At 43.1% G+C, this 16093-nt stretch overlaps 1 protein-coding gene across 3 annotated transcripts in view; it reads right to left on the bottom strand.

Annotated features, from left to right (window-relative positions):
- The window catches only part of capn10 (calpain 10), a 79089-nt gene that overhangs the window by 38657 nt on the left and 24339 nt on the right, over positions 1 to 16093 (bottom strand). For all 3 annotated transcript variants that reach the window (XM_060906030.1, XM_060906031.1, XM_060906032.1), the window contains exons 4-6: positions 9299 to 9495; positions 6458 to 6654; positions 582 to 723 (exon numbers count right to left, since the gene is read on the bottom strand). In XM_060906030.1, the coding sequence (XP_060762013.1) occupies positions 582 to 723; positions 6458 to 6654; positions 9299 to 9495 (536 nt within the window). The remainder of the gene's footprint in view (positions 1 to 581; positions 724 to 6457; positions 6655 to 9298; positions 9496 to 16093) is intronic.

The raw sequence follows: 16093 nt of genomic DNA, 5'->3' as shown, positions 1-16093 counted from the left end.
TATTGTTCTGCATGACAACAACTATATTTTTGTTTCCAAGTGTGATAATATCATGTGAGCAAACTCTCACTGCTACCTCATTCTCATTCATCTCATTATCTCTAGCCGCTTTATCCTGTTCTACAGGGTTGCAGGCAAGCTGGAGCCTATCCCAGCTGACTACGGGCGAAAGGCGGGGTACACCCTGGACAAGTCGCCAGGTCATCACAGGGCTGACACATAGACACAGACAACCATTCACACTCACATTCACACCTATGGTCAATTTAGAGTCACCAGTTAACCTAACCTGCATGTCTTTGGACTGTGGGGGAAACCGGAGCACCCGGAGGAAACCCAAGCTGACACGGGGAGAACATGCAAACTCTGCACAGAAAGGCCCTCGCCAGCCACGGGGCTCAAACCCGGACCTTCTTGCTGTGAGGTGACAGCGCTAACCACTACACCACCGTGCCGCCTCACTGCTATCTGCATATTGCAATTAAGCTAATGCTAATTTTAAAACTTAAAATTACAAGACACGGCAAAGATAAAAAATAAAATAAAATCATATCCCATAATCTGGAAAATACAGCACCCACTTCTCAGTCCAGGCTCCTTCCCAGCACCTCCTGCCCCATGGGTTGCGTATTTGCAGCAGCTGCACTTGTGCTCCAGCACTTGTTTTCACATCTTTCCATTCCATTACACTCAAAGCATGGAACTGACCCTGCTCAGGGGCACCTTACAGAAAGACAAAGTGCATTGCAGCTACAGCTATAGAAAAGCTGACACATATGATCACAACAAACTATTAAAGTACAAACTACAGCCTACAGCACTGCAGTACTGTACATAAAGTATGATATGCTGTATAATAATACACGTATAATAAGCTGTATTTCAATAACAATCAGTAGAGTATATAATAAGATAGATACTGTATGTGACATTAATAACAAAAAGGTAAAATGCAGATCACGCACTTCAGGCTTAAGGTCAATGACCAAAATAATACCGTACAGCACCATTTAAATAATATTACTGATTGAAACTGAAAGTAAATTGAAAACAATGATTTTAAATCATCTTTGCCATGCATTGCATTCAAAACTATACAACAAAACATTATTTGATGTTTTACCTCATGAATTGTATTTTTTTTTCAAAAGAAACACTTCTTTCAATTCTGATTCTTCCAATACATTGCAAACAAAATTGGGATGGTAAAGCATTTGCCACTTTATAAATGTTCCTATTCCTTATCACAACACACAAAAGATGTTTAGGGACTGAAGATACCAAGTAATGAACTGTTTCAGGTGTTATTTTGTCCCATTCTTCCTGCAAACAGGTTTTAAGGGGTTATCATTGTCATATTTTACATTTCAAAATTCTCCACACATTCTCCATTGGGGACAGACACCCTCTTCTTCCACAGCTATGTCTTTGTAACATGAGCAGAATGTGGGCTTGCATCACCTTGTTGAAATATCACTGGAAAAGATGTTGTCTTGAAGGCAGCATACTGTATGTTGCTCCAAAATCTCAGTGTACTTTTCTGAATTAATGCTGCCGTCACAGAAGTGTAAGTTACCTTTGCCAAGGGCACCAACACAAGGACTTTTTCCTTGCCACCATCACCACAGGCTTGCTCGTCAGGGATAAATAAATGTATTAGGGATAAAATTAGCTCATAAGTTTAAAGTTTTTATTTTTCTGTAAAGCTGCTTTATGACAATGTCTGTTGTTAAAAGCACTATACAAATACACTGACTTGACAATAATTTTGGCAAAAAAGGCCAAAACTGGAATAGCCTGCTTGGCACGAGGTGTTAAAAGCCCTGACCTGAATCCAATTAAAAATCTATGGAATGACTTGAATTGAATGTTAGTCAGGGCTCTACATTAACTTTTTATTCATTTGTCCAGTCAGACAAGCAGCAAGATTTTTCACTTGTCCTGACCATGACCTAGTATATACTAGTTCAGTGAAAGGAAAGTGGTTAACAAAGTTTATCAAAAAACACGTATAGTTATGATAATTATTAAGCTTTAATGAATTATAATTTTTCAATAAAACTCAAACTTTAACAATAAACAAAAATCCAAAAACTATCCAATGCCCCATTATGGTGCATGTGTCCTTATAACCCAACCTGATATGCAATTTTAAAAGTTGGAATTGTCGTCTTTTTCCACTTCCTTTCGACAAAATGAAACCAAAAGAAAACAAGTTAGACATGATAAAGGATAATCATGTTGTGAATGAAAACAAACCGTGAGTTCGGCACTGTCGTAAAATTCTCATGAAATATTTTACAACATTTGTGATGGTTAATGTGTACCATTTTTAATAAATAAATAAATAAATATTTGCCATATATATTTATTTTATTGAGGTACTTGATTGCTATTTCTGCAATTTTGATAAATTCAAAGTTTAATAATCTATAATAGATAGTAAAACATGGTTATATTTTTTTGTCTGCACATGCACCTGCTGTACTAGGCTTCCTTGGAAATTCATAAATAATAACATGGCCGGATTGAGGTGATTGAACTGGTTTTGTTGGAACTTTATTGATGTAACTCTTGAATAATTACTATAAAAATGGTGATTTTCAACAAATATTCAACTTGTCCCTTCAGAGGCAGATGCGGATTTGACTTGTCCGGACCAAACATTTGGTTGTCCCGGACAATCAGACTACCATTAATGTCGAGCCCTGTTACTGTCCATCAGAAAAAAAAAAAAACAATTAACCTCTCCCAGCATTAACATTTTTGCAAAGAGTAATAGGGGAAGATCTCCAAATCCAGGTATATTATCCTTATGAAGAGCTACCCGAAAAGACCAGTACCTGTAGTTGTTGACAAAGGTGCCTCTACCAAGTACTGACTCTGTGGGGTGGGAGTATACTTATAAAACGTTCTGTAAATTAAATGCTCACCTCTTCCCCCCCCCCCCAAATTAAAAAACTTAATTGTATTTGTGTGGTATGTTGTGTTGATTGAATCAGAGAAAATAAGTCCCATTTAAATTCATGATGTTTACAAAAGTTTACACAACAAAATGTAAACATTTTGAAGGAGTGTATTTATTTTCTATCCACTGGACAAGTGCAGAATTAATAGAACAATTTGTGATATGTAGTTTTGAAATTGTTTACCTAATACATTACTGTGTTAAGCATGTTATGTACTTCCTACTGGTTAAAGGCTGAAAGATTCATAACAGGTGATAAAAAAGGAAAATTCCCCTTTCACCCCCACAGTGAAAGTCAGCCTGACCAGCCTAACCAGATAAACAATTGCATTGTGCTTGAAATAAGAAAAGGTTTTTTAACATGTAAAACTTTGAATAGGATGTGAGAAATTACTTCCTTGGGGCAGTTCCTGCGGAACATAGCTTTTATTTGGGCTATTCATTATTTTAGTTGTTTAAGCACCCAATGCACATAACCAAAAGATTGTGCAGTTGAGGGCAGAAGCACAAGCTAGCAGCTTTTGTGAACTTGTTCATTGCTCACGTTTCCTGATGTTTACAGTTTAGTAGACAGGGTACTTCATGACTAAGGTTTTTTCTCCAGTGTTGGGCAGCTCCCATATTAAACCCATTGTTAACTGGCAAGGAAGTAAATAAGATACAGTGCTGTGCAAAAGTCCGAGACACCCCAAATTGTTGCATTCTAGATGTCTTCTGCTTTATATTAGTAAAAATGTTTTTTTGTTTTTTTCCACAGATAATTGTTAAAGAAATTACCCTTTCTTTAACAATTATCTGTGAAAAAAACCAAAAAAACATTTTTACTAATATAAAGGGGCGGCACGGTGGTGTAGTGGTTAGCGCTGTCGCCTCACAGCAAGAAGGTCCAGGTTCGAGCCCCGTGGCCGGCGACGGCCTTTCTGTGTGGAGTTTGCATGTTCTCCCCGTGTCCGCGTGGGTTTCCTCCGGGTGCTCCGGTTTCCCCCACAGTCCAAAGACATGCAGGTTAGGTTAACTGGTGACTCTAAATTGACCGTAGATGTGAATGTGAGTGTGAATGGTTGTCTGTGTCTATGTGTCAGCCCTGTGATGACCTGGCGACTTGTCCAGGGTGTACCCTGCCTTTCGCCCGTAGTCAGCTGGGATAGGCTCCAGCTTGCCTGCGACCCTGTAGAAGGATAAAGCGGCTAGAGATAATGAGATGAATGACTAATATAAAGCAGAAGACATCTATAATGCAACAATTTGGGGTGTCTCAGACTTTTGCAGACTTATCCTGTCTTTAACAAAAGGAGGATATTAAGATGAGTGGACAAATTCATTTAGCAAGCCCACCAGGCAAGCAAAAAACTTCAGTGTGCTGCCCAATCTAACTTTTTGGTTGCCTGGAAACCTAATGTTAAAAAGTGTTAGGTAATGTAATGGAATAAAGTATGGGGAATTAGTTAAGTGCTTTGATAAAGCCTAAGCGAAACAATTTAGTATACTGTCCAGGATAGGGGATTTACCTTTAAACAATATAACGCCCAAAACAATTGTTTGCTAACTTGGATGTTGATAAATTTCACTGAAGCACTTTATGTGAGTATTGGGAGGATAAAATACTGAAGAATATTTTCAGCAAGAGCATCACAGGATCTATGTGTCTTGTTCTATTCAGTAATACAAGTTGGCTCACAACATTCTCATAAAAGAACAAGCGCAAAGAATTTACTCATTCATGAAAGCCTAACAGTGTGCGATATCATTTCAGCATTACATGAAGCGCATTAAAGGGGAACAGAGGGCAATATATAGAGTAAATATAACAATAAAACACACATTAACGAACCTTATTCAAGACTTACAAAAGTTTTTTGTTCTAAGGTTGGAAAGTTATAGTGTTTTGAAAGTAGCTCGAGCAAACTATTTCCGCAGTTTGAACAGCCCGCCATGATATTAATTTTATCCAATCAGAATGCACGTTCATTTTCTCTGTGTAACACTCATGACGTATGTATGTGCCCAGTTGTGTTGGCTCATTGAGGTTGGGACTAGCACCTGTGAATCGGAAAGTAGGATGAACTGTATGTGATCGGCTACACAATGCCACAGTGTGTTGCTTTCGGGTGTAATAACAGGACCGATGGAAAGCATAACGATCCTCCAGACGTGTCTTTTGTGGGATCTCTTCGTATGATTCGACAGAGCTATCGCTTTCACTTGATGCGCCCGACGCCATGATTACACGCTTCTCTCCTAGTGCAGTGGGTAGGGCTGACATCACGGTCTTTTAAAAATGGCGACTCTTGTGCCGTTTAGCGTACCGACTATTATATTTACAATTACCAAGATATTTCGTTGTTTTCTAGTATATAAATTTGATAGAATACTTAAGAATACGTTACTTTGTCACATCAGCAACTGTATATATTATATTTGGTACCCCTTTAAGTTTAAATAAATCATAAATATCAATAAGAACCTTTGTTATTATAAAGTCAATAAGGAAGGTTTTCACAGGCTTTTTAAATACTTTGTTGAACCTACTTGACTGCAACTAAGAATGGGGGGAGGACCACCCCACAACAGCGGGACACAAATATGCTTGTCACAGGTGCGTGAGGTAGTAATTTATCCACCTCTGTTACATAGACAACTTTTCAGAAAAATGAAAAATCATCATTTAGATTTTATTTGATTACCTACAGAAACAGGCTTAAGAAGAACAGTAGTAGATTTTTCAAGATGCTTAGAAAAACCCACCAGCTGATTTCCTTATAAAATTGCATGATGGTGATTACTGACAAAACATGTTTTATAAATGTATAAAAAGAATGCTACCCCCTAACATGCCCCACAGTAGTGTGATCCACTTCCTACTTTAATTGTGACTGTAGCAGTGATGTGATTCTGTGAGTGTGCCAGTGGGGGCTGATGGCCAGAAAGTAATGTGGTCATGTTAGTTTCAAACAAAGGATTCATCAGCCAAACAAACATTCATTTACATATATCAACCAATAAAATACATTTCTAATTTAACCAGACTGCAATCTGTTCGCTGTACTGATTTATTTCTCGGCCACATGTACCTAGCTAGCTAGTTGCCAGCGTGCAGCACGTTGAATTTGAGTCACTGAAACAAGTATTGCTTACAACTTTGATTAAAACTCATATTCTTACGGTATATTATTCCTCATCATACGCCACACCTACTGACAACTGGCAATAAATATTTTCTACCTGAATGCCTATTACAGATAGTCCTAATGAATGTTTGAGATAATGAATGAATGTATGGCTTTGAAAAAAAATTAAATACATTTAGCATTTTACTAATAGTATTAATAGCAGTACTAATAGTCATGTAGTAGTAATTACTGTGTCTGTAATATTATTAACTGTGTTTGCTGCAGCAGGACTTCTGATGTCCTCTTCACGCTTATTGATTTGTCACTAATTTATCAAAATCACAACTACATACTCTACTTGTGCTGTTCTCCCACTCACCTGTAGGGGCTTCATGTACACAACAACTGATGTAACTCCGTTTCCTCATCTCTTCTGAGAGCTCTGGGAACAAGCTCCTCCCTCCAGGTGTGCTCATAGACTTTTTTAAACTCCAGCGTTCAGCCACTCCCCCACTCAGGTCCACCACTGCCTCACACACCTGTCCTGCCCATAAATGCTCATATGAACCATGCAGCCTTTAGAAAAACAGACAGACAAAATATGCATTTTTGTGCACTGGAAAATACACTACATAGCAAAAAGGTCTGGGCACAACTGGCCATCACACCCATATGTGGGTCTTCCTCAAACTGATGCCACAAAGTTGAAAGCGCACAGTTGTATCAGATTTCTTTATACAACCCCGATTCCAAAAAAGTTGGGACAAAGTACAAATTGTAAATAAAAACAGAATGCAATGATGTGGAAGTTTCAAAATTCCATATTTTATTCAGAATAGAACATAGATGACAGATCAAATGTTTAAACTGAGAAAATGCATCATTTAAAGAGAAAAATTAGGTGATTTTAAATTTCATGACAACAACACATCTCAAAAAAGTTGGGACAAGGCCATGTTTACCACTGTGAGACATCCCCTTTTCTCTTTACAACAGTCTGTAAACGTCTGGGGACTGAGGAGACAAGTTGCTCAAGTTTAGGGATAGGAATGTTAACCCATTCTTGTCTAATGTCGGATTCTAGTTGCTCAACTGTCTTGGGTCTTTTTTGTCATATCTTCTGTTTTATGATGCGTCAAATGTTTTCTATGGGTGAAAGATCTGGACTGCAGGCTGGCCAGTTCAGTACCCGGACCCTTCTTCTACGCAGCCATGATGCTGTAATTGATGCAGTATGTGGTTTGGCATTGTCATGTTGGAAAATGCAAGGTCTTCCCTGAAAGAGACGTCGTCTGGATGGGAGCATATGTTGCTCTAGAACCTGGATATACCTTTCAGCATTGATGGTGTCTTTCCAGATGTGTAAGCTGCCCATGCCACACGCACTAATGCAACCCCATACCATCAGAGATGCAGGCTTCTGAACTGAGCGCTGACAACAACTTGGGTCGTCCTTCTCCTCTTTAGTCCGAATGACACGGCGTCCCTGATTTCCATAAAGAACTTCAAATTTTGATTCATCTGACCACAGAACAGTTTTCCACTTTGCCACAGTCCATTTTAAATAAGCCTTGGCCCAGAGAAGACGTCTGCGCTTCTGGATCATGTTTAGATACGGCTTCTTCTTTGAACTATAGAGTTTTAGCTGGCAACGGCGGATGGCACGGTGAATTGTGTTCACAGATAATGTTCTCTGGAAATACTCCTGAGCCCATTTTGTGATTTCCAATACAGAAGCATGCCTGTATGTGATGCAGTGCCGTCTAAGGGCCTGAAGATCACGGGCACCCAGTATGGTTTTCCGGCCTTGACCCTTACGCACAGAGATTCTTCCAGATTCTCTGAATCTTTTGATGATATTATGCACTGTAGATGATGATATGTTCAAACTCTTTGCAATTTTACACTGTCGAACTCCTTTCTGATATTGCTCCACTATTTGTCGGCGCAGAATTAGGGGGATTGGTGATCCTCTTCCCATCTTTACTTCTGAGAGCCGCTGCCACTCCAAGATGCTCTTTCTATACCCAGTCATGTTAATGACCTATTGCCAATTGACCTAATGAGTTGCAATTTGGTCCTCCAGCTGTTCCTTTTTTGTACCTTTAACTTTTCCAGCCTCTTATTGCCCCTGTCCCAACTTTTTTGAGATGTGTTGCTGTCATGAAATTTCAAATGAGCCAATATTTGGCATGAAATTTCAAAATGTCTCACTTTTGACATTTGATATGTTGTCTGTGTTCTATTGTGAATACAATATCAGTTTTTGAGATTTGTAAATTATTGCATTCCGTTTTTATTTACAATTTGTACTTTGTCCCAACTTTTTTGGAATCGGGGTTGTATACTGTAACATTAGATGAGACATAAAAAGGTCCATAACCTGGTCCAGCATGATAATGCCCCTGTGCACAAAGCGAGGTCAACAAAGGCATGGTTTGACAAGGTTGAAAAACTCGAGTGGCTTTGCACGGTGGTGTAGTGGTTAGCACTGTCACCTCACAGCAAGAAGGTTCTGGGTTCAAGCCCAGCGGCTGGCAGGGGCCTTTCTGTGTGGAGTTTCTCCCCGTGTCAGCGTGGGTTTCCTCCAGGTGCTCCGGTTTCCCCCACAGTTCAAAGATGTGCATTTAGGTTAACATGGGGTGGCCTTGGGCTGAAGTGCCCTTGAGCAAAGGTACTTAACCCCTGACTGCTCCCTGGGCACTGTAGTATGGCTGACCACTGCTCTGGGTGTGTGTGCACATGTGTTCACTGCTTCAGATGGGTTAAATGCAGAGGATGAATCTCACTGTGTTTGAAGTGTGCATGTGACAAATAAAGGTTTCTTCTTAGGTTTCTTCTTCAGAGCCCGGACCTCAAGCCCACTAAACACCTTTGGGATGAACTGGAATGGTATAAATTTGGAATGGATTGTTCACAAAGCACATATTGGTGTGATGGTCAGATGTACACAAACTTTTCTATATAGAGTATAAATTGACAGGAAATAAGAAAACCACACACAAACTCTACATTTCTGAATATAACAGTGATACTGAGATTTATTTCAAGAAACACTTGTCAGCTACACAAGCATTTTATCAGAAGGGAGTGATTTCGATGTGTTTGACATGGTTGTGTTTGATTATCAGCAACATGGATGAAGGCCATGAGACTAAATATGGAATAACAATATTGAGTTTATTCTAATTAATTTAATGAATAGTCCCATAGTACTCACTTTGCATATGCTTTCTCCAACAATGCTACCCAGAAAGCCATAGGGTTGCGACAGCGAGAGAAGCAGGGTGTGTTGTTGATGCAGGGCAGTCGATCATCTATCCGAACTTCTGTCCAGTGGCCATTCCTCCAGAATTGGAACCGAAACTGACCAGTATAACCTTTCTGCCCCCAAATACACTGTCCAGGGGGCATTACCTGAAACAATCATACACACACTCAGTCTCATTTCATTGTGACTGTTTTCTAGTCCCTGATTTGGGAACGCAAGGCACTACAATTTTTATTCTGAATCATTCATTTATTCGTTCATCTTCAGTAACCTCTTTATTCGGTTAGGGTTGCGGTGGCTCTGGAGCCTAACCTGGGAATGCTGGCCAACACTGGGACTGAGCCAGTCAACTGCAGGGAAACAGGTGAACACACATTTAACACACTCATTTACACCTTTAGGACAATTTAAAGTCACCAGTCAACTTACTGGCATGTTTTCAGGAGGTGGGAGGATACTGGAGAGATCATAGAATACAAGAAAACCCAGAAGAAACCCATGTGGACACAGTAAGAACATGAGGAACTTCACACAGAGTAACCCAAGCTCAGAATCGAACCAGGGACCCAGAATCTGTGATGCAGCAATGTTACTACTTGTGCCACTGTGCCACCCACACATTATTCAACATCATCTCATCTCATTATCTCTAGCTGCTTTATCCTGTTCTACAGGGTCGCAGGCAAGCTGGAGCCTATCCCAGCTGACTACGGGCAAAAGGCGGGGTACACCCTGGACAAGTCGCCAGGCCAGGCTGACACATAGACACAGACAACCATTCACACTCACATTCACACCCTACGGTCAATTTAGAGTCACCAGTTAACCCAACCTGCATGTCTTTGAACTGTGGGGGAAACTGGAGCACCCAGAGGAAACCCACACGGACAGAACATGCAAACTCCGCACACAAAGGCCCTCGCCGGCCACGAGGCTCGAACCTGAACCTTCTTGCTGTGAGGCGACAGCGCTAACCACTACACCACCATGCCGCCATTATTCAACATATTAAAAAAAATAAATAAATAAAGTTACTATCTATCATTCAGTCACTCACTCATTTTCAGAAACTGCTTTCCTTGCCAGGGTCACAGTGGACCCAGAGCCTATCCTGGAAACACTGGGAGTGAGACAGGAAAACACCCTAGATAGGATGGTAGTGCGCCACAAGGCATCACGCACACACGCATTCACACCTAGGGGCAATTTATCTTAAGTAATTTACCTTTAGTATAAGCAAGTTTTTGGAGGTAATATTATGCATATTATTGATTATTATGTCTAGTACACTCACCAAATGCTTTATACACCTGTTTATGTAGTTATCCAATCAGCCAATCAAGTAGCAACAGCACAATCATGTAGATACAGGTCAAGCGCTTCAGTTAAGGTTCACATAAAAAATGATCTCTGTGACTTGACTGTGGCATGGTTGTTGGTTCCAGATGGACTGGTTTGAGTATTTCAGAAACTGCTGATCTCCTGGGATTTTGACACACAGTCTCTACAATTCGCACAGCATGGTGCGAAAAGCAAAACACTGCGTGAGTAACAAACACCTTGTTAATAAGAGACGTCAGAGCAAAATGGCCATATTGGTTCAAGGTACCAATAAGGATGTAGGCTACATTCACACTAATATGTTTTAGTTTTAAAACGGAAACCATTTCTGTCCCAATGAGCATTTTAGCTCTGTATCAGAAATAATCTCTGTACATAATAACACGTCTGAACACGCATATCACATGATCATTCCAAGGTTCTAACTAGACCAAAATATCAGCAAAGTGGCACCAGTCATAATCGGCAGGGGTTCGGGGGCCGCCTTAGGCCCCTGAAAGCTCACGGGTTCTACATGCTCAGAGATGCATTCTAGTGCATTTTCTGGCACTTGCAGGCCTCCCTGAAAGTCACTCTTTTTGGTAATATTAATGAGATTTTTTTTTTTTTTGCCAAAAGTTGCTGTGGTTGTTTTTGATTGAAGACTTATTATAATTAACATTCAACGATATTAGTGACATATTTATGGAATAAGAACTGAAAAAGAATAAAACAACCAGCTGATATTCACCAAGTGCCAGCTTTATTTTCAGCTTCAGCCATCCAATTACAATATATGACTATCTAGATCTAATTCATAAATCATACCTTCCCCTATTGACTGTTATGCAACAGTTTCAATGCACCGTGTTGCATCATTTAAAAAAAAATTGCCAGGGACCGGTGCGTATTACGTGCATGGGCGCGCAAGTGCCTCTTTCCGGCGGGTATTTGCACTTGGGAAATTATAAAGGAAACAACAGTAGGAAGTGACCATTATCCTATAATAATTGAGGTAGGCCTGAGTCGTACTGGAGGATTAGACAGATGGGTTTTCAACAGTGCTGACTGAGAAAAATTCAAACAGATTAGTGATAAAGAAATGCAGAAAGTGGATGCTAATCAGGATGTTGATGAATTAAACCTGTCTGTCTGTGATGCCATTCTAGGGGCCAAACAAATAATTCAAAGGAAGGGAGCTATACAATCTCGAAATAAAAGTTTTTAGAATGTTAAAAAGAAATATTAACTTCCAGAATCTTATTGAATATAAAAGTTTGCAAGCTAATGTAAGGAAAACAATTAAAAGTGCAAAGAAGATTTTTTGGAGGACATTTTGTAATTCGGTAAGACGAGAAACAGAAATTCCTAAAATATGGGAAATGATAAAAAGAATGAATGGGATTAAAAAAAAGTATGGATATCCAATCTTAATTGACAACACAATTTCAGCTGTGACAGATGAGGAGAAAGCGGAGATGTTAGTACAGACTTTTGTAAAAAAGTTCATAGCTCCAATAATATTAGTGAAGAGGGGTGAAGAGGAAGGGACGCTACAGTAGCCGAGAATGAGGAACTATTACAGCAAGATGAAGACAGCAGTGAACAAGTGTACCATTCACAAAGGCAGAACTGAATAATGCGGTCAGAAAAACTAAGAAATCAATCATTACCAGGAAAAGATGGAATACCTGTTAGGACTTGGACTGTTTTGGCCTCTAGAGGCTGCTGTTATTTCCTTTTCGTGTCATGTTTATTTTGGCCTCTAGAGGCCACCACTGTTCCTGTGTTTTGTGTTTTTTGTTAATTGCCTGTTTGTCCTGATTATCTTCACCTGTGTCCTTAATTAGTTTGTGTATTTATACCCCTGAGTTCAGTCCTCTTGTCACGGAGTCTTTGTGCTGTTATGTTTATCTCCAGTTTCCTTTGTACTGTGTTTTGTGGATCTTCTGAGCTTTTGCATTTTTGCCTTTTTCTTTTTGAATTATACTCTTTGTTTTTGTTTTTTTTTTTTTGTTTTGCCCTGGATTGTATATAGTGTACATAATATAAATAAACCTTTTGTTACTTTTTCTACTTCCGCCTCACGCCTCTGCATTTGAGTCATTCCCCTGGTGGCCTAGTGGGGGTTTGCTGGATCATCACACCAACGAACCAGGTTCGAATCCCAGCAAAACCCTAACAGAAAGACTCCGTCATGACCGACTCAGCAGAGGCTGCTTCAACTGTCTACCCGGCCAACCTTCAGGGAATTATGGCAGCTTTGACACGCTTCGGAGCGACCATGGACGCTCATGGACGTACGCTCACCAGCCAACGTGAGGCCCTCGCTCGCCACGAGGAACTGCTTCAGCAAATTGGGAAAACCCTGGCACAGCTGACATCTCTGCCTGCATCTCCTGCTCCTGATCCAGTTCCTGCTCCTGATCCAGCTCCCACTCCTGATCCAGCTCCCACTCCTGCTCCAGTGCCTCCTGCCATGCTGCCTTCTTCACCTCGCGAACCCAGCCTTCCTGCACCACAGAGGTATGACGGCAAGCACAGTGAGTGCCGAGAGTTCCTTACCCAGTGTCAACTCACCTTTGAGGTTCAGCCTACCACCTACACTACGGATCGCTGCAAGATTGCCTTTGTGATCACCTTATTAGCTGGTAAGGCGCGAGCCTGGGCTACTGCTATCTGGCAAAGACAGGGACCTGAGTGCTTTGATTTCCAGCTGTTTTCTGAAGAGATGCTTCGGGTCTTCGATCAGGCAGACATCAGTACCGACGCAGCCCGAAAGCTCATGTCCATCCGGCAAGGAGGAAGCGTCGCAGATTACGCCATCTCGTTCCGAACACTCGCAGCAGTAAGTGGATGGAACGAGACTGCCCTGGTGTCAGCCTTCCACCATGGTCTGTCTGACCCCATCAAGGACGGTCTGGCCTCTATTGGATGCCCAAGTGACCTCGAAACCCTCATCTCACATGCTATTCGTCTGGACAACAGGATGAGAGAACGCCACCAAGCCTTGAGCCCCCCCAGCCTCCCTACCTCTACCTGGAGACCGTCTACCTCCTTCAGTGACTGTCCAGAACCCATGCAAGTGGGTCGTACTCGCCTCTCCGCATCTGAGAGGGAGCGCAGAAGGAGGGACAAGTGCTGCATCTACTGTGGCAAGCCTGGTCACTTCCGAGCATCATGTCCCGAACTCTTGGGAAAAGGACCGCCCCGTCCAGCCGAGGGAGGGTTGTGACGGGGCCTACCCTCTCTCCCGGACTCCCTGGCCAAGGAATCTACATCCCGGTCTCCATCTCCTGGGGTGAGTCTGTCCACTCTTGTCAAGCTTTGATAGACTCAGGGGCGGCTGGGAACTTTATGGATATTCACTTCGCCCAAAGCATCAATATACCTACTGCACCTCTTGAAGTCCCTCTGTCTGTGTCTGCCCTCGATGGCCAAGCGTTAGGTGATGGAAGAGTCACTCAAGTTACTTCTCCAGTCTTCCTCCAGTCTCAAGGTCACAAGGAAGAAATATCCCTGCACCTGATTCCTTCACCTGAGTTCCCAGTTATTCTAGGCCTTCCTTGGCTTACTCGCCACAACCCTCGCATAGACTGGGTAACAAGCCAGGTTGTGGAATGGGGCCCTGCATGCCATGCCTCTTGTCTGCTCTCTAGCTCTCCTGTGTCTCCTGCCGAGCCCCCTGATCTCACCGAGTTATCTCAAGTTCCCACAGAGTACTGGGATCTCAAGGAGGTATTCAGCAAGAGCAGGGCCGCCGTTCTTCCTCCGCACCGGGCCTACGACTGTGCCATCGACTTGCTCCCTGGGACTACCCCTCCTCGTGGCAGACTGTTTTCCCTCTCTCAGCCAGAACGCAAGGCCATGGAGGAATACCTCAAAGACGCCCTGGTCTCTGGGTTCATTCGACCCTCCACCTCACCTGCTGGTGCCGGCTTCTTCTTTGTCGGCAAGAAGGATGGGGGGCTTCGACCATGTATTGACTACAGGGGCCTGAACAAGATCACTGTGCGCAACCGATATCCCCTTCCGCTGATGTCCACTGCTTTCGACCTGCTCCAAGGCGCCACCGTCTTCACCAAGTTGGACCTACGGAACGCATACCACCTCATCCGTATCCGACAGGGAGACGAGTGGAAGACTGCCTTTAACACCCCGTCTGGGCACTACGAATACCAGGTGATGCCCTTCGGACTCACCAACGCACCAGCTGTTTTTCAGGCCCTAATCAACGACGTCTTAAGGGACATGATTAACCTGTACGTCTTTGTCTACCTCGATGACATCCTTATCTTTTCCAAGACCGTGCAGGAGCACCGCCACCATGTCCGCCAGGTTCTCCAGAGGCTGCTACAGAACAATCTGTTCGCCAAGGCCCAGAAATGCGAATTTCATGTTCCCGAGGTCTCCTTTCTGGGATTTATTGTACGGACAGGCCAACTCCAAATGGACCCTGCCAAGACCCTGGCCGTCCGGGACTGGCCTACTCCCAAGTCCGTTAAGGAGGTTCAGCGGTTCTTAGGATTCGCTAACTTCTACTGCAAGTTCATCAGGAACTTCAGTTCTGTGGCAGCACCCATGTCAGACCTCACCAAAGGGACAGGTGGATCTTATGGCTGGTCTCCTCAGGCAGAAAAGGCGTTCAAAGACCTCAAGGCCCGCTTCTGCACGGCACCCATTCTGGTCCTCCCGGACACCTCCCAACCATTCATCGTGGAGGTGGACGCCTCGGACAGTGGTGTCGGCGCGGTACTCTCTCAACGTTCGGAAGGAAAGCTGCACCCCTGCGCTTACTTCTCCCACCGCCTGAGTCCTGCGGAGTCCCGGTACGATGTGGGGGATCGAGAACTGCTAGCGGTCAAACTGGCCCTTGAGGAGTGGAGGCACTGGCTGGAGGGAGCGCAACATCCATTCCTGGTTTGGACTGACCACAAGAACCTGGAGTACCTCCAGCAAGCCAAGAGACTGAACCCTCGACAGGCTAGGTGGGCCCTGTTTTTCAGTCGGTTTGACTTCACCCTCTCGTACCGTCCCGGCTCCAAGAACACCAAACCTGACGCACTGTCCAGGCTGTTCTCTGCCACTAACAGGGAGAATGAAGTCGGGCCTATTATCCCGGTGTCCCGGATTGTGGCCCCTGTCCGCTGGGGTATTGAGGAGGCTGTTCGACGAGCCCAACGCCAGGACCCCGGTCCTGGGACGGGGCCACCGGGCCTCTTGTACGTCCCACATCAAGCCCGGGCCAAGGTTCTCCAGTGGGGTCACTCTTCCCCTCTCACCGCCCACCCGGGAGCTCGGAGGACCCTGGACTTCCTGAAAAGACGCTTCTGGTGGCCTAACATGGAGCAGGAAGTAAGGTCATTTGTCCTGTCCTGTGAGGTTTGCACCAGAACCAAGAACCCACGACAGCGTCCCCAGGGT

This window comes from Neoarius graeffei, chromosome 23, assembly GCF_027579695.1.
Source record: "Neoarius graeffei isolate fNeoGra1 chromosome 23, fNeoGra1.pri, whole genome shotgun sequence".
Taxonomy (NCBI): Eukaryota; Metazoa; Chordata; class Actinopteri; order Siluriformes; family Ariidae; genus Neoarius; species Neoarius graeffei.
The sequence above is the reverse complement of the archived record's forward strand: the minus strand, read 5'-3'. Positions and strand labels throughout refer to the sequence as shown.